The sequence below is a fragment of the Festucalex cinctus genome, chromosome 13 (assembly GCF_051991245.1).
Source record: "Festucalex cinctus isolate MCC-2025b chromosome 13, RoL_Fcin_1.0, whole genome shotgun sequence".
Lineage (NCBI taxonomy): Eukaryota > Metazoa > Chordata > Actinopteri > Syngnathiformes > Syngnathidae > Festucalex > Festucalex cinctus.
Window position 1 is genome coordinate 11,568,026 of NC_135423.1, and position 22,372 is coordinate 11,590,397.

The window sequence follows — 22,372 nt, forward strand, 5'->3', positions numbered from 1 at the left end:
GACAATTTAAGTCAGTGTTGAGAAAACGAGCCGGGCCTATTTATGGAGCGTCCCAAATGGTAAATCTATCCCCAGCGTGGGACACTTTGTCACCCCGACATCGCCTCCAAATAGCCAGTGTGGTAATGAAGTCCTAAATACAAGCATGCTAGAAAGCAAAAGCACAAACTTGAACCACCGCGTCTATTGTTATTTGATCCACACACGCTGTCCCATCGCTGCGATTAGTAAATGTCATTTTGTATGAAGGCATGTAAGTTACTGTGTAACAGTTCCTTAACGTTGACGAGATAAAAAAAGAGAGTAAAGCGTATGACTTTTTTTCCAAGGCGCTTCAAGAGCGCCGTCGTCACAACTCCGTCGTCAGAGCGACACAACAAGCTGGTGGTCGTAAGTTGTAATCAGCCAATCAAAGGACTGCATCACGTCACATGGTTGAATGCCCCGGGTCCTAAATCGTCTGACCCCTCCTCCACCGTAGTGACATTACTGTACTTACAATCGAGCCCGCTGCACCTGTGGCGCACTCGGACTATTATGTTTATTTAAACCATTTGTTTTATTATTTCACAGTTTTCTTTTACTTTACGGCTTTTTCATCGAGATGTTCAGAGGCAATTTGAGGGAATTTGATGACGACCCTTTCTTCTCGTAAGTTGCCGGCCTCAAAATGTTAAGCTAGCGTTTTAGTCCTGGAATGGCGGTCAAATAATAATGTTAGATTATTTGTTAATGTAATTGAATAGCGTGTTGAAGGACTTTTGTTCTTTCTCTATATTTTTATTTTTATTTTTTTTAATTTTACAAACATTCGTATATACGGTTGAAGGACGAATATAATGTCAATTTTACTTCATGCCTGTGCTAATATAACACAAAATTGACCAAATCAGGCAAGGCAAGACAACTGTGGGCCTTTCAATGTTTGAAAACGTTTCTTGACTGAATTAACATGAATTTTCTGTGTTCACAAGATTCACTCAACTTTCTGCTACTATTTTCAAGTGAGAATGTATATGATTTAGCGCCATCTAGTGGTGTATTAATTAATCCATTTTCAAAACCCAATATTAATTTCATTGATAAAATATGTTCTATTTATCACATCAATGTACAATTTTTAGTAATTACTAATTATATGACAGCCTTGCAGAAAGCTAGCATGTTTTGCCGCCATCTTTCTGCTACATCTCCCATAGGGAACAATGGAAATAGAATTGAATACCCCAGAGTTGACCCCCTTATTAACTGTGCAGGCAGTGTTTTAAGCAACATTCTTGATCATCATCTCCTGTGCAGAGATCCACTCCGAGCCCACCGGGATCAAATGCACCAGATGATGCGGAGCTTCTCTGAGCCGTTTGGCGGACCCTTCATGCCGAGCATCACAGATGGGAGAACCCACGGCCGCAACACGGCGGAGCCTCCGGCGCTAAGGGACGAACACAGGGTGAGAACATGACCGCACAACCAACTAATCCACACATTAGTTGAGTTTGTGGAGCAAGCAAACTATGGAGACTCTAGTGGAGCAATACTTGCATATGCATGAGGCCATGTTAGTAGTGTCTGGTTGAGAAGGTCAACACCCCTGGCCTCAAACCGTTATATCTGTCACCCAGGGGAGGACTATTTATAGGCCATTGTTTAACTGGCACACTATAGTTTCTTGCAAGTATAGTGGGACCTCTCAAAAGGGATTGAACGTATTCCAAACTCAAAGTCCTGGTCATAAAACTTTTATTATTTGTAGCTATAAGCAATGTCAAAGTATTATTTTAACACTCTTAGTTTAGTTTTTGCAATTAATCTGTTTAAAAAAAAAGGACTTAGAACTGCATGAAGACTGACGCAATACCATAGTTGAACATTGGGCTGCAAATATGTTTAGAATTATGTATTCCACCGATTATCCCATCTATGAATCAAGTAATCGGATAATTGAGTTTGCATTATTAAGCAAAACATCATGAGCGTGTGGTTTTTGTCTAGTTTGTTGCTGTCCTCATGTTCTATCGACTGCAGTAAATATTACTTTGCATGTGTATGACTTTAGAAGGCGGAGGCCTGGTCTGGTGAGTGACGTGGGTGTCGGCGAATGAGCTTGTAGAGTTGGCTGGCTGTTAAACTGGCTAACCAAGACTGTCGTTTTTACATGGAGCCTTGTATTCCAGTGAACCCAACCCAAATGAAAATGCCTAAACACCTCAAACTTAATCTTGATTTTGTTTTTAGCTACTTATTGTATTGTGCTAGGTAGAGTCAGTAGGCTAATGGGAGGCCAACCACCATTTTGTGTTATTTCAAGTTTTCTTTCCCATTCCATTTTCATTGTCATGACTGACTGTCGTGTGTCTTGTGCCACCATTCAAATCTTCTCTCTGACTTCTCAATAAGTTAGTCTACTGTACCAAAATTAATTGAACGGAGCTTCGTAAAAAGTGGGTGTCAAATGTTGAACCCGTTAACCTACCCTCAAATCAGGACAAGCATGAGAAGCAGTTTAATCTCTCTAAGTCACTGAGGCCTGTATATTTATCCTTGATAATGACTTTCATTGCAAGCTTGGCCTCAATAGGCAGGAACTTGATGCCTCTTCATTACTGCAGCCTGCTGCCATTAACTAGATAATGCGTCCTACGCTAATGACCTCAGAGACTGAACCACAGTTATCCACACACTTGATTTCATCGTTTTGGTTGGTACAAAGTGGGTGGTGCAGATATCTACATCATATTTTGTTGCCTGATATAATATAATAATTGAATATCTTCTTAGGAAGAGATGCACCAATACCGATGCTAGTATCAGAGCCAATACGTTTTAGTCTTCAAAAATTACATTATGTAAAAGGTACTCAACAAAGAAGTCCATAATTATCTCGAAATATAGCAAAACAATTCATCTATATCGCAACAGTATATCAGTACCTTGCTGTTGTCGTAGATATTTACATGGAAAATCTCCAACATATGGGTATCAACTGATGTGCGCAGGATTTTCCATAAACTCTAGCGTAGCAACAGTTGCTATGCGAGAGGTCATAAACTCCAAAATACTGGCTATATACTATGATTGCTCTATTACTGTGGGTTCAGTAACGTAGTACTAATAATCAAAGATAATCGCCAACGTAACTACCATCATGCCTATGTGGTGGCCATGTTGGGAGGGGCGACTTTCATTGAAAACAAGTCATAACTTGCTAATTTCTCCACCATTTTTCATGAGGTTTACTTTATTGTCAATGGCAAGCATGTGCAATCAATCTAATACCATTTGAGAGAGAAAAAAATGTTTTACCTGTGAAAGGTTGCTGCCAGTTCCCTTGTACCCTTGCATCATTGGCCTTTTTTTGTTTTCTTGCCATCCACACACATGAAATTCGTGACGACACTCCTAGCTTAGCATCCCACAGATCTTACCTGTATATCTGTGGTAATGAAATGTAGTGCATTGGTTGATATTTATGCCAAAACTTTTTGAACTGTAGGTCACTGACTTGTTTTGTTTTGGCGGGTCATTCTAAGTGAAATGTGTGACAACCTGTCAAGGTGGTTAGAAAACAGCAATAAGTTATACCTATTTACACCAGTGAACTATTTAATGTCTTGAGTAAACCTAACGTGCATGTTTTTTTAATTGTGCCAGAGTACCCGGAGAAAAACCACTCCAGCCCGAGGGCATCACACATACTCCACACAGGAAGGCCAGAGCCAAGTGATTCGAACTCCCAACTTCAGAACTGTGAGGCAGATGTGTTGCCCCCTCAGTGTAATTACACCTCTAGATCCAGTATGAATGAAAATGTACAATTTGGTCATTCAACATCAACCAAAAATATGAAATAACCTCAACGATACAAAGGGTTATACATCTAACGTAAAATTATAAAATACCAATTGATTGTCACACCCACCTAAGTGGGCCAAAAAGTGTGCTAAATTCTTGCCAGCTATTTTATATATTTTTTAAATTATCTTTAACCACCACCAAAACAGTACCGTAGCTTTCTGATCAGAAAGTCAAGAAAATAATTTTTTGTAAAAAAAAAAATCAGTCATTCTCAAATAGGGTGTGCGATGCAATTCCAGGAGAGGACATGTGACTGAAAAAAGTGTAATTCCGCATCCACTACATCAGGTGGCAGTAGCGATCATTATCAGAGCATCTATTTGCGCTTCTGCAGATTTATAGACCACTTACTGACATTATTTCTGGATGGAGAGTTGGGCAGCCTGCGATTGGCTGGCAACCAGTCCAGGGTGTCCCCCGCCTACTGCCCAGAGCCAGCACCCCCCGCGACCCTTGTGAGGAATAAGCGGTCAAGAAAATGGATGGATGGATGGAGTTGGGCAGCGCGCAGTATTCTTCCTGGGTGGTGTGTAACAAAAACTTCAAACTATAAAACAACAAAAACAAGACTGACAAAGGCCATTTGATGGCAAAGTAAGGATTTAGTTACAGATATACAACTATGCGATGTGCTACGAGTGATGTTGCCACAGCTTGTCATTCATTCCATGAACTACACACAAAAAAATGAAAAATATTTAGGGTATAAAGATTTACAAATTTGTTGATGTCATTGTATTTGTTTATAAAAATATATGCACTGGTTTTGTTGGGCTAATGGTACAACTAACAATGCCATACTGGAGGAGGATTTTCTTTTTTTAAATCTTTGCAACAAACTAGATTCCCAGTGGGAAAAGTAGTTGTGCCTGTTTAACTTCCATGGAGCTAACTTAGCAAAGAGTGCTCACATTTTGCTGCTGCTTCAATATCACCTTTCAACCTCTGGGCACGCTTGCTTGTAAATGTACATTCACGTGGTGCTGTTTCGGAGTTGGAGTTGGAATGGTCGCAGCTCATTTATTAGAGATGTGTTTTTGTTTTTTTGTTTTTTGTTTTTGTTTTGTTTTTTACTGTATGGCTGCTTTTGTGATTAGAACTGGACTTTAGCATACTGAAAAGTGTTTTGTGGATAGCCAAAATTTTATAACCAAACTGTCAGTATGTTGCAGTGACTAGAGGGGACTTTACAACAGGTTCCTTATCTTGAACCCTCACAGTCTTCCGCTCAAAGGCGCTCAGGTCTAAATATAATCAGGTCACAAATGCAAGTGGCATTTATTTGTCCATAGATGCCACCGTGGGATAAAATTGGCCTGCGAGATAGTGACCAGGAGTGTTTTATTTACATCAGCTTGACCTTTTGGGAAAGAGCTGAGCGAGCGCTGTTTGGACTCTGCAAGCCCCTGTGTGGCCTTCCCAGAATCAAGTTCGTTTTCAGTGCTTAAAGCCCATGCAATGCAACCCAATTAAGCATGGAACACAAGTCATTCAACACCACGCTGATTGTAACCCCTGTACATAACGCACGCATGCATAGTGATAGATGTTGAGATGCTTATGCGGGGCTGCCGAGTCATAAACACCGACAGTTTTGTCCTCGATAACGCCTGTCCATCTTCCTGGTCTCAACCATGAAATACATGAGAGAAAGTTCTGATTCTTTGTAAAGAAAATGTCCATGAACTTTCTAAAAACGTCAGAGAATTAAATTTAAAAAAAAAAAAAAAACAGAAAAGAACATCTTCAATAACTAACCATAAAATGTCCAAAAACAAAAGGCAGAAAATTACCATAAAATTGCTAAAAATGTCTGAAAATTGAAAGCGAAAAAGGCTGAAAAAATGTCCAAAAAATAGCCATAAAATGTCCAGAAAAAGGAGAGGCAGGAAATTACCATAATCTGTCCATAAATTTGCCAAACATGTCAGAAATTTGACAAAAAGAAGTCTTAAAATGTATGAAAAATTACCACCAAAAAAATCCACAAATGGAAGACCAAAGTTTTTTGTGGCTCTTTTGACTGTAAAGGTTGCTGACCCCTGGTATATACACACACACACACATAAGAGAGTTGTTCATGAGCTGATAACACCTTGAGAACAGGTGGACTCGGAGCATAACCATCCAGCTGCAGTGACTTTTCTTTGTCCCTTGTGTGTTTGCGCAGGACGCCATGACGAGATCTTTCGGCATGTTCGACAACATCATGACCAACATGAGGAGCAATATGGAGGGGATGTACAAAAACTTTGTGAGTTTGCACACCCCACAACTGTTTTCATGCTTCATCCAGTACATTTGCAGTGCAAGTAAATCTAATTTGTGTTTGTTTGTCAGGAGAACATGCCCACGGACCCAAACTCACACTCGTTCAGCTCCTCATCAGTCATGACGTATTCCAAGGTTGGGAACGACCCCCCAAAGGTCTTCCAAGCCTCGTCTTCCACACGCAGGGCCCCGGGAGGTGTAAGTGCATCAACACAGGGATATGTTGACTTTATTTGTATTTTCATTTGTTCTGAATTGTCCCACTATCATTGTGCTTGTTGACATGTAGATGAAGGAGACTGTGAGGGCCTTGAAAGACTCTGAAAGTGGCCTGGAGAAAATGGCCATCGGACACCACATCCAAGACAGAGGACACGTCGTCGAGAAGAAAATGAACAAGAAGACAGGAGACAAGGAGGTCATACAGGACTTCCAGAATATGGATGAATGTGGGTTCATGAGTTGCTTGATTTTATCATCATCGTCATGAATTGCATTCCATTCATATTGCTTGTCTGTTCTGTTAGCCGAAGCGCAGGCCTTTGATGAGCAGTGGCAGGAGATGTCCAAATTTAAGCCGTCCGGCTCCATGGCTCAGCTGGAGCCGCCCCGACGGTGCAAAGTTCAGCAGGCACCTCAAAGTGGTCCTGAGCGGAGCCACAAGTAAGTAGTATAGCAACACAGCTTGGTACAGCGGCACCTCCGTTTATGACCCAGAATTTTCAAGAGACGAGCCCGTTACAACAACTTTTTGTTTGTTTTTAGTTAGTGGTGCTAAATGGCGGACACTAGCAAAATGCTAGCAAAATAACAAAATGTACGGAAGCGTAGAGCTGCCAATGTGGAGTAAACATTTTTGGCTGGCGAGTATGTTTGAACATACTTGCAAATATGTTCGAACACAAATATGTTCGAACAGTGTTTTGTTTTTTGTCTACTTAATTTTCGAATGAATTGGTAATGTGGCCCAAATGCCTAAAAAATGGGGTTTTGTTTTCACTCGCGCATGTCCAAATAATACCCGGTGGCATTATGGGAAGGTATGCTAACTTTGTAGCATGTAGCCTACAAGTATGTTCGAACATATTTGCGAGTACATAAAAATACATACATAAAAATTCTATCCAGGCTCACAAAACTAGCATTAATGTTATGATAATTTAAACCTTTAACTTATCAACAGTATATTCTTATATTGTCATATATATATATATATATATATATATATATATATATATATATATATATATATATATATATATATATATATATATATATATATATATATATATATATCCTTTGTTGTCTTCCACAGAGAAGAATCCAAGTCCAAACCTAAAAGTATCCTGAAATCTTCCACCTCGACAAATCAGTAAAATCTTCAAGATCTTCGCAAGTCTCAAGTGCTCACATGACACTCACACACAAACATCACAACCCATAATTTTCTTATATTGGTCACTGCTTCTCAAGGTTTGTTATTGTTGCGCAGTTTGTCCGTAGCAACTTAATTCAAAACTCATTGACTGCCAGCCCAGCTAAAATTACGTCAATAGTCGTCAATGGCAGCGAATGAGTTGACTGTTAAGCTTTTTTTTTTCTCTCTCTCTTTCCACTCTCCGCATTGTCAGTGTCACATCTCCCACTTTGGTCGCAATGGTACAAAGCGCTGGGGAAGTCAGGAAGTGAGGCGTTGCAAGAAACAGGATAACTTTGAATATGTTAACTGGATTCGGAATGAGTGGACCAATCAGTGTCCTGCATAGAGAAAAGGTGAGAGATGTACAGTAAGTGGCAGCTATGCAACGCCTGAAGATATAAATGGCAGTTTTATCAGGCAGACAAGACATCATTTCTGTATTTAAAGAAGAGCAGAGGATACCAAGTTTTTGTTTTATTTCACGAGACAACATTAGCTGTTGACTGACATTTTGATGGGATGGATGCCGAAAAAAATAATCGCCCTTCAACTGTCACTGTAGGGTCATTAACAATTTGAGTGACTGACTTAGAAGCCACTAATGCACTTAGAATAGTTCGAATGTGTTTGAGTACTTGAAATGTCTTCTATCTGCTGTAATCTTTGTACAAGGAAACATTTTTTCCCCTTTTTGTATTTTTCTTTTCCATCCAAGCTCAGTAACGCATGTGCAACTGTTGTTTTGTATATTTTGAATATACATTTAGCATTGAAAAATAAAAATGTCTACACAAAACCTATTTTGGGATCTAACGTCTTGATCTGAAATGTTACACAGCTGACCATTACACATTATGCAGACGATCTCCACCTTGGTAGCTGTCATATTGTACACAATGGATATTAAGTCTAAATGAGAACAAACTACACTATGTCAAATCGATAAATGAGGTGGAGTGAAGAAGGGCAGCATTCCTAATTATAAACACTTGTGTAAAATACAGTGATAGAGAAAAAGAAACGGTGTAGGTTTATTGATCCCTGCAGCCATACATGCATCATGATTGATTTCAACACACTTGTAGATAATTGTCAATACTGTAGTCTGAACTTTCGATGTACAGTATTTTAGTTAAGTATGCACGTGGTACCACCTACTGGTCATATTGGAACATAACACAGGACAACTATGGAAGAGATTTCTCCATCAGAGATTTGAGTTAGAATCTTTAGCATCTGAACATTTTGTTTAAAATTATGTTTGTGAACAACATTGTGTCATTTGTGTGTGATTTTGTGCATTTTTTAAACACAAATTTTCCAGCACCAAAATGTTTACCTTCAAAACAATGTTTTTTTTTTTGTTTTTTTTTTGTTTTTTTTAATTACATTTGGACACAATTATATAATTATATCCATGCCAAGTCTTTATAAAACTTTTTTCAAAATTAAGCATTTTGTATAATTTCCCATCGACACAATTCTGTGTCCACAAATGATTCAAAATCCAGTGTCAAAAATTCTGCATCAAAATACCATATTCGGGGGAAAAAGCAAAACCTTTCTCATGACAGAAAACATTCCTATTGTGTGCACAGCAATTGTTGCCTTCCATTATTTAATACATTATAGCAGACGGGTGCATCTAATTATGTGCTGACAGGATGCTGCTTTCACAAAATTGCAGTAATGTCCTATTTTGCTGGGTTCTCTAACGGGGGAAAAAACACACACAAAAAACATGGTCAGTACCTGACACCAAATAATTTAATTTGTCCACCTTGCCCAAAATTCAGGTGAAATGTGAGCTTTTTGTTTAATCTTGTAGAAATATGTTGAAGAAGAAGAAGAAAAAAAGTGTCACTCCTCTAGTTGTGCTGGTACAAAAAACAACAGCAATAAATCCAATAAGAAAAGAAGTCCTCTGGAGAAGAGCTACATGATTCCCGGAGGCTGTCCCTTTCCCGCAATCTTTTTGGAACACTCCAACAGAGCGTTGTGGATGTCCTTTGCACACGAGATCTGGGACTTGATCATGCCAAGGTACTGGGCGTAGGACATGGACTCTGTCTGCACCGTGTCCGGTTTAGTGGCGGTGGGAACCAGGTTTGGCGAATGCTTGGCGCTGTCGATGCTCTGCGAGAGGCACTCGTACGCCAGACGCTACGTGGGTGGAGACAGGTCAGTGGAAGATGATAGCACAACTGTGGAATAGAAAGTCAGGATGGCTTTATGTCTCACCAAACACAGCTCCAGCTGATCGCAAAGGGCGTAGAACTCCTCCAAGCTTTTGTCAAAGCGCTGAACAGTGGTGTCACTGCTTGTACTAAAAGTACAAAAAAACGTGAAGAATTTAATAGCATACAATTACAACCTCATGCTAAATGCTATTTTTTTCCTCATCAATCTGTTGTAAAACTTAAATGCAGAACAACCACTTTTCTTTAAGTCAGACTACAGTTATTTTGTATCACTAAATAAAATTTACAGCACAAACGGTTAATTTTTAAAACGAAATCAAGGAATATTACATACACTCCGTTGTCTATAATCGTGTTGTGGGTCAGGTTGAGTGAAGCGATCTTCATTAGGTTCTGTGAGGGTAAAACACAAGTAGTCACTCCTTCCACTTTTTGACGCGCTTGAGAGGCATCATACAAAGAGTTTGTCGTTTTTATTACCTGAAGACTTTCTTTCAACTGCGGAATAAGCATTTTAAATCGATGCACAGGGTCGAAGTCTTGCTGTTGATTCAACTGCTGTTGCTGCAGAGAAGCGGCTTGTTGTTGTAAGCCTGGACCGCCGGGTTGCTGCTGCTGAGACGCCATCTTGGCTTGGCTAGACGAGCACTCTGACACCGGAAACACAATATAGTATAAGTTTCCGGTTGAGCCTTTGTTTAAATGAAATAATGACAGCTTTTGTCTACGAAAATATATATTAAAATGACTAGCTAATAAATTATTAACCTCCTGTCGCATGGAAGGGGGGAAAGGATGGAAATGCTCCGTCTTTTGTTAAAATGCAAAAAGTTAACAAATGTTGAAAATAAACATTCAACAGATTTCTAAAATCTTCCAAAGTTATTGTTTCAGAAATAGATTGTTTCAACATATTTCATATTCTATGCAGCTACAATATAAGCTATAAAAATTATAGAGCTCCGAGGTGCCAGGAAATGATTGTTATGTCAGTAAAACAATATATTTTTAAACGACTATTTTTAAGACACAAACTTTATTATCAACTTTTTTTTTAATTGATGTAATTAGAAATACACGAAGGCTACTTTTATTTACTTACTATATTGTAAATGCAGTACGCCCACTGCTAATTCGCCAACGTATTTTTAAAACCTATTCGTTTTGAATGAATAACAAACGTGAAAGACATCCGCTCCCTTATAAGTGGGCCGGAAACCCCGTAGTCGGTCTCAGCAGCGCCGCCATTCACTTCATAGGCACACAATCCAAAATGGCAGGAGCCGATGGAGACGATTCTCTTTACCCTATCGCCGTTCTCATTGACGAACTGCGGAATGAGGACGTCCAGGTCGGTGGCGAGCGCTTCTTTTTACCTTATCGTGAATAATCTTCTGGCAATGGGAGGCCGCTCGTGTGACATTTTCCTTACCAGTTACTAACTGGTTAGCAATGCTAACTAGCGAAGATGCTAGTGGGGCCTATCCTGGTTTCTCAACCAGGGGCGCACCCTTGTCTAGTTAATCGCTTGTTTCTTGCAGCTGATGTACTTAATAAGAACACTACGCGCAAAAAGGATGTGTATTATTTACTACCATTTGTTGTTCGACTGTTACAATAATTAACTAGAAGGAATTGAGCGCTGTCCAGTCATTGGGTGAGCTTCTGACGTCTTAACGTATCAAATGGTTAGTAATGATGAAACGCTTTTCATCTCCAGGCCGATGCATTTTGTAGCTTGTATTTATTTTTAATACATACTCAATTTAAATGTTCAAGTTTTTACTGCAATTTGACTTGTGTCGCTGCTTGATGATGTTGATGTCCTCGCCAGTGTCCGTATAACACGATAACAACAGTAGTTGTATGCTGCTGTATTTTAAATGTAATCATTTTAGACCAAGACCTGCCACGAATCGTAGACACGTCATCAGCTTTAAAATGTTTTTAATTTCCTTTATTAATGGTTCAAATTAAAGTTGTTCGATTGTTGTCACCCTTGAGCTCAGGCCAATTTTACAAACGCGAATTATGAAGATTAATTTCCGAGGCGTTTTTTAAAAAAGAAATCATAGCTCCTCCTTTCATAAGTGTGTTTTGGAGCACTTTATGAAAACTGATTATTGTATGAACATGTGGAAAAATTGAATATCCAGTGAATCACACCAATGTGGAGCTTAGCCTCAGCTAAGGTAATAGTTTGTTCTAGTGAAATATTTTTGGGGGGTTGATGACTGTACATGGCGTCAAGATATTTTCCCGTCACTATAATGCTCTCTGTTGCCATGCAGTTGCGACTGAACAGCATCAAGAAGCTTTCCACTATTGCGTTGGCTCTCGGTGTGGAGCGGACTCGCACTGAACTGCTTCCTTTCCTCACAGGTAAGCAATTGACTCGATGCAACAAATAAAAGCACATTATGACTCCACAGTCGTGTTTTAACAATGCTATCACATGTTAAGAATGGTGTGCAATTTTCGAGCGTGAATACTGATGTCAGTTGGAACGCTGACCTCTCTTTGTGTTAGACACCATATATGATGAAGATGAGGTATTGTTGGCTTTGGCTGAGCAGCTCGGCAATTTCACCATGTTGGTGGGAGGCCCGGAGTACGTCCACTGTCTTCTGGTAGGTCAAATACTGAATTCAAGGCCTCGTAAAAACGAGAGAACACTGAACCGACTTCTGCCATTTTTGTCCTGCCTCGCAGCCTCCTCTGGAGAGCCTAGCGACCGTGGAGGAGACGGTGGTCCGAGACAAAGCAGTGGAGTCCCTGCGCAAGATCTCTCAAGAGCATTCCCCAGTTGACCTGGAGGTCCATTTCGAGCCCTTGGTCAAGCGTCTGTCCTGCGGTGACTGGTTCACCTCCCGCACGTCGGCCTGCGGGCTCTTCAGTGTTTGTTACCCGCGGGTTTCCAGCACCGTCAAGGCGGAGATTCGCCAGTGAGTCGAGTCTTCTCGCACGGCCGCTGATTCTTTGAGTAGTTTGTGTTCCACTTCCTGTTTGCTATGTTGGTACTTGATCAAATGTTTGTGTTCACTTGTAGGCATTTCCGCACCCTGTGCTCAGATGACACTCCAATGGTTCGTCGCGCTGCCGCTTCGAAACTGGGCGAGTTTGCCCGCGTGTTAGAGTTGGATTACGTTAGAAGTGACATCATCTCCCTCTTCACGGCTCTGGCGTCTGATGAGCAGGTACTGGCCTCTATACGCGATTACCTGATATGCTTAGTGTAGCTCAATTATAACATGAAATAAAACACAACTGGTAATATGAAATGTTAAAAAAAAACACTTGCACAAGTTGTTAGCTAGCTGGCTAAGGTGAGAAAATAATGTAGAGTTTTACATCTTCACTCAGTGTTATCGCTTGGGCTGGGTAACATCGATTCTTCTTAAATATTAAAAACTCCACAAAAACTATTCTAAATTAAGTTTTGCGGAGGCAGTAACTGGTTAAATGATTTAGTTTTAAATATTTTCATAATTCTAAATACTTTTATAATTCTAATTGTAAATATAAATTAAAAAGATTGAGAATTGTCTTAAAGTGCAATAAGTAAGGTCTTTAATAAATGTAAGAAAATACTTTTGAATTTATGTGAACATTAAATTTAAACAAAATTGGCCTTTAAGATTTTGTTTTCTAATGACTATGGGAAAAATAGATACTGTATTAAAATCAATTAATTCTGTCTTGAACTTTATTTTATAAATTGACATCAAGGCTCAAAAATGAAAATTGATTATATCAATTATTTAAATTCCCCCTTTTTTTATTTATTTCATTATTATTATTATTTTTGACCAGCTCTACTTCTACATCTCAAATCACAAGATCAGCCACGGAAGCTGCGCTGCACATTTTGTTGCTTAAAAAAGGGATACTTGACTCATTGAACCATTTTCAGCAGTGAAGTAAATATTTTGTCCAGAATGAATTTGATAACTTCATTATTTTTCATGTACAATTAAACCATTAAAAGTAAATTTTCTACTTTCTGTTGACCAATGACATCACCTGTGTTAAGGAAGTATGTAACGGCCAATCATGACTCATCTGTTTTCTGGGTTTGGTAAGTAAACTGAGCCAAACTTCACCCCCCTTCGCTTTCCTCCCTCCTTCAGGACTCGGTGCGGCTGCTGGCAGTGGAGGCTTGCGTCAGCATTGCCACTCTGTTGCCTCAGGAGGACCTGGAGACCCTGGTGATGCCCACCCTGCGACAGGCCGCCGAGGACAAGTCCTGGAGGGTCCGTTACATGGTGGCCGACAAGTTCTCCGAGGTAAACTTGACATCGAACGTAGAATGTCACACTTCTAGAATGATGCTGCGGTCGTCTTGGAGTAGACTTCAGCTGTGCTCTTCAGACTCCTCTCGCTGTGAATTGAAATGAGGCGGGCGTAGGAGTTGCGGAGTAAGCCATTTTCCTGCTGATATTGATTGCTACTGTGCCTTAAGTGCTTGTTATGAGATTGCACTTTGTAAGTGCCGATATGATGGATGTTTAGTGGGGTGCACCTTTTTTTAGGCATTTTTGGCAAAATTTACCTAATAAGGGGTTAATTTTTATTTCTCTGTTGGCATGAAAGAAAAATTGACACGACTTAAAAGTAACATCCTGATTTTGTGTTGATGGTTGAGGTTTTAGTTACTTGCATCTTGATAGAAATTTTTGTTTTCGTCTTCTTTCACCCCCAGCTTCAAAAAGCAGTGGGCCCGGAAATCACAAAGAATGACCTGGTCCCAGCGTTCCAGAACCTTCTCAAGGACTGCGAAGCTGAGGTCCGTGCCGCTGCCGCTAACAAAGTCAAAGGTCAGTCCATCAATGCAGATTATGGGAAAAATGTTGCTTAATTGTCAATATCTTACCAAGTCTTCTTCTGCATAGAATTTTGTGAAAACCTCCCAGAGGACAATCGTGAGCAGATCATCATGACTCACATCCTGCCCTGCGTCAAGGTAAAAAAAATAAAAGTAAAATCCAGGTGAACTTCAGACTCGATTTGCCATAAAGTGAGTGCAAAAGGATGTCATTTTACAACCCACCTTGTAACTTTTTATGAGCTTTGCTGACACCTTGAGAAGAAACTACGTGCATGTGGTGCTCATTATTATGAAGATGACATTTGGATTGGCCTGCCTTTTGCACAGCTTTCAAACAGCAGGGGGCACCATTTACTACATTGATGTGGAACTATAATTCAGCTCATTCTGTTTTTGCATCATTTGAGGATTCAAATATTCCCATGTCATTATTCAGTCGACTTAGTCCTATTGTGTCAACTGAATAGTGCTATTGTTTTGTGGCGTGTGCACAGGAGCTGGTTTCAGACACCAACCAACATGTGAAGTCAGCGCTGGCCTTGGTCATTATGGGCCTTTCTGCCATCCTGGGCAAGGATAACACAATAGAGCATTTATTGCCTCTCTTCCTGGCTCAGCTCAAGGACGAGGTAAAGGAAATTCACCTTTTGTTCTTTTTAGGGTTTTTTTTTCCCCCCCCCCCTGACTTGTTCACTCAACCAGACAGCCTACAGCAGGGGTGTCAAACTCATATTAGCTCAGGGGCCGCATGGAGGAAAATATATTACCAAGTGGGCCGCATCAGTAAAATAACGGTATATAACTGAAAAACGATTACCGTCATTTATACGCAGATTTTCATGGACCAGCCCTAAATTACAGAACTCAAGTGTAATCATGTTGTTCCGAAGAATAACACAAATGCAAATGGACCGCGGCAACACTTTCCCGGTATACGTTCCGGACATGTTAAATCGACCTGTTTTGCATATATATTGTGTGCATTCCCAGAATGCATTGCCTGGCGCAGTTAATGACGTTATAATGCTGCATTCCAGGATGGTCGGAAGTCGGAAATATTCGAGTTTAAACCAGGAAGTGCGTCCGGGAATGCTCCCTCGAACTCGCCTACAATGTGACGTCACACTGAATGGCAAAACACAATTAACTCGAGTATAAAACTAGATAGCTTTCTTCATTCATAAATATTCACCATAACTGTATGTAACGCAACGTCCGTGACAGTATTGTCGCTATATCCCTGCATGAAATTATACGGTCAACTACTTAACTATATGGAATGTTTATGAAATGAGATTAAAACAATAAATGAAGCAAAATTGCAAAAAGGTAAGTTTTCTGGAGGTCAAATTGAGTTTTGAGGACCAAAATAAAAAACAATTTATCACTATCCGCCATTTTGGTTGTTTACTTTCACCTCGAACGCTTTGAGGTCGGAACTGGGAAGTTTCAACTCTAATATTTCCGACTCCCGACCATCTTCGAATGCAGCATGAGGAGGCTAATCCTTGTCAACATTAATAGAATTTGTGTCGTATTTAACAACTTTAAGTTGTGTGTAAAATAATGACATCCAGGACGATTCCCCCGTACGTTACATTTCACTACTTGTTAAATTACAAATTTTATATATTTTGATTGTGGCCGGCCGATTAATTAGTCCGATATTAACATTTTATTTTTATTTTTTTAACTTTACAAAATCAACTCGCGGGCCGGATTAAACCCCTTTGCGGGCCTCGTCCGGCCCGCGGGCCTTATGTTTGACACACCTGGCCTACAGCCATTTTGTTTCCATCACATGATATTATACAGGAATACTTTGCTCTAACTTTTTTTTTTTTTTTTGTCAACACAAAAAGCCAATGTAGCGTCTTCATTCTTTGGCCGAACATTTTGATGTTATCCAACGAATGTTTTGGAAAAGTTGAAAGTGTCGTCTGTGTTTTTGCTTTCCTTAGTCCTATTTAAAGTCGCCCCACTTTGTCATCAAACGAGAGCAAGCACGTCTAATTAGATTGCTGTCTAAACAGTGACAGCTTTGACAGGCACAACTTAGATCATGCGCGGTGAAACTCACACGGGGACAACTGTGTGGTTTTTACACTGCATGTTCATTCGAGTCCAGCTCAGATTTAAATTGTGCTTTTTAAGAGTATGTTGATGAAAATAGTGCAAAGTTCAGCGCATTATTTACATTTGATGTATTGTTTTGGGATTATGAAAACTACAAATAAATATTTATTATTATTAATTATTGTTTTATTTGTATTAGATTTTTTTATTTACTGTATTATGATTAGTATTTGATTAATTTTTGCTTTATTTTTATTATAAATTTTATTAATTTTAAATGTTTTTTTTATTTATTTCTTAGTTTTTAGAATTAATTTTTTCTAATTTTATTTTTTATGATTAGTATTTGTATTTTTTGTTTAGTTTTATTTATATATTTATTTTATTTTTTTTTATTTATTTTTTTATTATAATTAGTATTTGATTTATTATAATTGTTTTTATTTATTTATTTTATTTATTTATTTTTTAGTTTTGTAATCATTTATTTTTCTAATAGTATTTTTTATTTATTTATTATATTCGTTTGTTTTATTTATTTATTTTAATTAATTTTCATTAATTATTTTTATTACCCCCCCCCCCCCCCCCCCAAAAAAAAAGTGATTTAAAAGGGTGTGAGAGGTGAGGAAAAAATAAGTAAATCAGCCTCTAGTTTTTCACCAAGTTTGTTGTTGTCAGTGCCCCGAGGTGCGTCTCAATATCATCTCCAACCTGGACTGCGTCAACGAGGTGATCGGCATCCGTCAGCTGTCGCAGTCGCTCCTGCCGGCCATCGTGGAGCTGGCCGAGGACGCCAAGTGGAGGGTCCGCCTGGCCATCATTGAGTACATGCCCCTGCTGGCCGGTCAGCTGGTGAGTCACGCCGCCGAGGGAGACGGCTCATGTCGCCGGCAAAAATGTTTGGCTGATCTTTCTGACTTATTTTTATTGCGGTGTGAAATGCGGAATAAATCATGTTTGGTTTTAATTGCGTGCGTCTGCTTAGGGCGTGGAATTCTTCGACGAGAAGCTCAACACGCTTTGTATGGCCTGGCTTATTGACCACGGTAAGTAGAGAGTGCCCAATTAATTACCCCCCCAAGTCATTTGGTTTGAAGTATCTGGTGACATCGAGTATGCAAGTTGTTTTCCAATATGATGTTTTATAGGTCTTTATATCTAAGTCAGCAGAGGTTCAAATCAAGTAGACAAAGTATTTTATTCTTGACATTAGAAACTTAAGAAAATTCCGAAAGTCAATTCTTAGCTCTCCTATTTGATGGCACCCATGTCACTCACCACAAAAGTCACAGCCACAGCAGCAATTTGTATACTCGACCTCATGAAATATATGTCAGTACAATGCATTTTGACAAACCAGTCGAGATTATGTAAATGAGCCCCCATCGCAAAAAAAAAGGCAGCACAACATGTCCTCCACACGAGAACATTGTCTTTTGGAGCAAGTGTTTTGTTCCTCTCCAATTAGAGATGTGTGATTGAGGACAAAGGGGCAGCTGCATTACATCATTGGAATGTAGTGAGTGTGTCTGGGGGGGGTTGGGGTGAGGGCCGGGCTACTGTTACATAAGAAAGGAGACACACATGCTCCAGAATGCTTTCCTCACTGACTTCATGCTGTCGTTTTAGAAACTTCACCATAGGGCTGGACGATTATGGGGAAAATAATATTTTTGATTGAGATTGAAATCTTGATTAATAAAACTATTATTCATTACTTTTAAAACTTAATTTTGTTTTCCGACCACTATTTTTGTCAAGTATAACATAACCTTATAAATATATGAAATTAACGTTGAAATGAACATTCTTTGAATCTTTAAACTAAAATGTTAAAAATTAAAAAATAGTGTACTGAAATAGTAATTGCAAAACAAATACTGGGTGTATTTGCGTGTTTTTGGCCTCTTGGGGGCAGTGTGGTGCCATGCATCCAATGGTGTACACGCTTACAATGAGAACAGAAGAAAGTTGCGATTGAATTCTATTAAAATAACTTGTTTATTTTTCGCAAATTGAGAAAAATGTGTGCCTTTGAGTACCGTTATCTTACCTGTGAGTATGTGTTCGCACAGCATTTGTGTGAATATTTTATTTGGACGATTACTCCCAAAGTTTGAATCAAATGCTAACTTCCTGTTAGCATTTGAATGGAATCCTCAATTCACTTGCATTAGCATTAGCGCTAGGCTCGCGATGTGTTAACAAACGAAGCATGTGTATTTAATACACACTGTATGTAATTCTCCTTATGTGTTTTAAGTTTTACAGTTGACTCCAACTGGAGTGTCTGCTTTAAAGTCAAATTCAAAAGTATAGTTGAAAAAAAAAAAAGGCCTTTTTTTTTTCCTACCAGTAGGCTTCCCATGTTTTCTTTCATTCGCTCTGCCCTTTGTATTGTTTTCAATTTGACTTGACTTGTTTCAAAGCGTCACCGCTTAATGCCCGTGTGGCTCCAAAGTTGAGATCAACGCGCTAACATGACACGGATTTATTTGGTTGGTGCAGTGTACGCCATCCGCGAGGCCGCCACCTGTAACCTGATGAAGCTGGTGGAGAGGTTTGGAGCCGAGTGGGCACAGAACACCATCGTGCCAAAGGTTCTGGGCATGGCCAACGACCCCAATTACCTCCACAGGATGACGACGCTCTTCTGCATCAACGTGAGTCGTGTTTAAGCGTTTTTTTTTGTTGAGGTCAGAAGGTCAATTTTCCTCCAATACCCTTTGAAAATGTCTTTCAGGCTCTGTCGGAGGCATGCGGTCAGGACATCACCACCAAGCAGATGCTGCCTGTGGTCCTCAAGATGTCCAACGATCAGGTGGCCAACGTGCGCTTCAACGTGGCCAAATCTCTGCAGAAGATTGGACCCATCCTGGACGGCAGGTAGATTGTTCTCGCGGAAACGTCTGCACGTGTTGTTTGCTTGACCGTCGGCCATTTTGTGTGGTCAGCACGCTGCGGGATGAAGTCAAGCCGGTGCTGGAGAAGCTGGCCGCTGATACAGACATGGATGTCAAGTACTTTGCCCAGGAGGCCATCAGCGGTAAGCATCGCTAACATCCATACTCACTTTTACAGTATTTCCACTGATATTAATCATCTCTATTTCCTCTCTCTCCCTCCAGTCTTGCCTTGGCATAAGTGAAACAACACGTCTCAAACTCCACCCTTTTACAAGATATTTATTGATGTTCAAGATCAATGGCTAACTGTATAGACCAATCCGATAAACTAATTTTCATCTCCATTTTTCCCCTTCAAGCCCCTTCGCTGTAAACGGATGCTTCACCGTCAAGTGTCCATCACGTGGTGCATGCTAATAGTGTTAATAGCTAGCTAGCCATCTCGCAACCCCACTTGCCCCCTCTCACATTCCTCACTTTTACTTTTTTTGCTTTTTGTTTTGTTTTGGATTTTTTAATTCATTGTTAGCAACATCAAAATGTGACATTGTATGACAAGTGGTGACATGTTCTTGTCATCACTAAATGACCTCACTTGTATCGTTGCTCCCCAGTTCCTTGCATAAGAATGACAAAAGACGATTTGTGCCAATAAAAGAGGCGGCGGTATCTTGAACTGAACATTCTATCCGGCCAACCACCATTATTATTATTATTATTTTTATTTTATTTTTTAAACCTCCAAAGCAGATGGATACTCAGAGGATTTACACTACACAGTGTATTCCTAATGACATGGTAAAAAACCTCCTATGGACTATATCTATATTGGGTATGTACCCAAATTGATGAAAGTTCACACTGTATTGTCATGAAATGGGGGGGGGGGTGGACACAGAATCAGAAATCTCATTGCTGAGAAAATAGCTTGCAGCGTTTTAAAATGTTTTGTCTCGTGATTTGTATACAAAACCACTTTCCAAAATGGAGGCACGCCGCAAGGATGGATATGCTTAGGGGAGCAAGGAGGATGTTTTCAGGGTCAAGTTGGGCTTGCTTAATAAATAGTTCTGAGGTTTATTATAATGAGAGTTAAAATGCCTCATCCGCGTTTGCAAGGAAGGCTTCTTTTTTTGGTGTTTTTTGCGGGTGCGAGAGGGGGTGCTGGGGGGTGACAGGACTGTTTGTGCGCCATTTGATGACTATTGTGCTTTTATTGTTCTTTTCACTTGATGCTGTTCTACTGTATCTTCATCTGAATAAAGTAACAAAAACACGCGTGTCACCTTGTTCTGCTCTTCTGTTAAGCATAGAGTCTATGCCATAGACAATTAAAAGCACATTTAAACTCAAGAGTTGCAGCAGGTAGGACCTGACAAATCTGCCAATTTAAAAATCAACTGCAGCCCTTGAGCACAAACTTTTTTTGCCACCAGGCATACTGTGTTGCTAATATTATGGAGTGTCCGTTCTGACCTCAGCTGTGGAGATGAAAGCTGCGGTCCGGTGGGAAGTCCATCAGAACAAAGCAAGTTCAGCTGACACCTGCTTTCCGTTTATTTGGCCGCCATTTTGGCTTCTGTCTTGGGGAGCAGAGCAACACGCCATACTGTCAGACCGTAGGTTTTTTTTTTTTTTTTTTCCCCTCTGTTCTCTACATGGTCCGAGTGAGAATCCTTCAGGTGCCTTTAGGCAGCCCTCATTTTTTTCTGCTGCATTGTAATGCACTTGTGTGGTGTACATCAGCATATTTTGCTAGTGTTGAGGGCACCTCGGGGAGCAGCCCGGAGGCAATGGATGTACTTGAAGGAGGGGGAGTGAAGGTGGATGGCACTTCCGAGACTTGAACGTCTTTCTTCGCGCATATGGAAGCATTTCTAAAACCAGAGCCCTAATAATCATGAGAAGGAGATTTGGTTGAAGGTAAACAGCCCATGGACTCGAGGCCGCCGCCCGCTCGCTTTCATTTGGGATGCTGTTATTTCAAGCAGGCGCGGCAGCAGACAGACGTGAGAGGTTCTGACGTCAATGCAGCTGCCTCCCAGGACGGTGACGCTTCTTCTTTCCAGTGGAACTACAGTCGTCGAATAAAGCTGTGTGTGTGTGTGAGACATGTTTTACGTACCATTATTAACCACTATTCTAACTAAGACACATAAACGTTAACATGTTAACTTTTGTGTATGTTTTTAATCGTAATGTAGTGATGGCCAAGCGGCGCATTTCCCAGCATGCTTTGCAGGACTCCCTGTAAATAGTTGTAGTGAAGCAAGCGGTTGCTCTTTTTGCTAGGACGTTTTACGTCACATCCATTAAATGTTAAACAATCCACATACGAAATAATGAAAAAAGTGAATATATATATAATATATATATATATAATGTGTGTGTGTGTGTGTATTATAAGTCTTGAGTAAAATGATATTTTCTCTTGTCTAAACTAATTAAATTGAATCTCAAATAAAACAGTTAAAATTAAATTTAAATGTATTTATTTAATTGAATTATTGCCGTCAATCGTAGCTGTGGCAACCTTTGTTTTAATAAACCTTTAAAGACAAGCTTTCAAGCGTTCACTAACAGATATTGGCAAAGACATTTTACGTATAGTTACGTAAGAAGTTATAGTCTACATTTTTCAGTTCAGCTCGTGAGTGATACTATTATTTATTTATTTATTTACACATTCCCGGTTCTGACAGTGGCCTGTGGTGTCGAGTGACTTGTGACTGCGTCCATCTGCTGGTCAGTATGTTTGCTTGCTCTTGAGAAATGTGCGTGCAGCGCTATCTTCCATGACGAGAAGATTTCA

The 22,372-nt window shown here is 39.8% G+C and overlaps 3 protein-coding genes across 4 annotated transcripts; 2 read left to right on the plus strand and 1 right to left on the minus strand.

The window, feature by feature from the left end:
* Positions 1–116: 116 nt before the first annotated feature.
* On the plus strand, positions 117–8,346 carry mlf1 (myeloid leukemia factor 1). Its single transcript, XM_077540210.1, has 7 exons — positions 117–651; positions 1,300–1,450; positions 6,026–6,109; positions 6,196–6,324; positions 6,416–6,575; positions 6,654–6,789; positions 7,442–8,346. Exons 1-7 carry the CDS (start codon positions 605–607, stop codon positions 7,500–7,502), a joined length of 768 nt encoding a protein of 255 aa, XP_077396336.1. The 5' UTR covers positions 117–604; the 3' UTR covers positions 7,503–8,346.
* med29 (mediator complex subunit 29) lies at positions 7,732–11,612 on the minus strand. Of its 2 annotated transcripts, none has more exons than XM_077540212.1 (5): positions 11,509–11,612; positions 10,228–10,397; positions 10,082–10,140; positions 9,788–9,872; positions 7,732–9,709 (listed from the first exon to the last, which is right to left on the minus strand). In XM_077540212.1, the coding sequence occupies exons 2-5, from the start codon at positions 10,372–10,374 to the stop codon at positions 9,482–9,484; spliced, it is 519 nt and encodes a 172-aa protein (XP_077396338.1). In that variant the 5' UTR covers positions 10,375–10,397; positions 11,509–11,612; the 3' UTR covers positions 7,732–9,481. The 2 variants fall into 2 exon arrangements, with proteins under 2 accessions (XP_077396338.1, XP_077396337.1); XM_077540211.1 differs by lacking the exon at positions 11,509–11,612 and adding an exon at positions 10,850–10,970.
* ppp2r1bb (protein phosphatase 2, regulatory subunit A, beta b) lies at positions 10,937–20,845 on the plus strand. Its single transcript, XM_077540207.1, has 15 exons — positions 10,937–11,098; positions 12,039–12,129; positions 12,277–12,377; positions 12,460–12,692; positions 12,797–12,944; positions 13,878–14,033; positions 14,450–14,564; positions 14,640–14,710; positions 15,070–15,204; positions 17,333–17,506; positions 17,640–17,700; positions 19,163–19,317; positions 19,398–19,540; positions 19,609–19,700; positions 19,783–20,845. Exons 1-15 carry the CDS (start codon positions 11,021–11,023, stop codon positions 19,800–19,802), a joined length of 1,773 nt encoding a protein of 590 aa, XP_077396333.1. The 5' UTR covers positions 10,937–11,020; the 3' UTR covers positions 19,803–20,845.
* Positions 20,846–22,372: the final 1,527 nt, after the last annotated feature.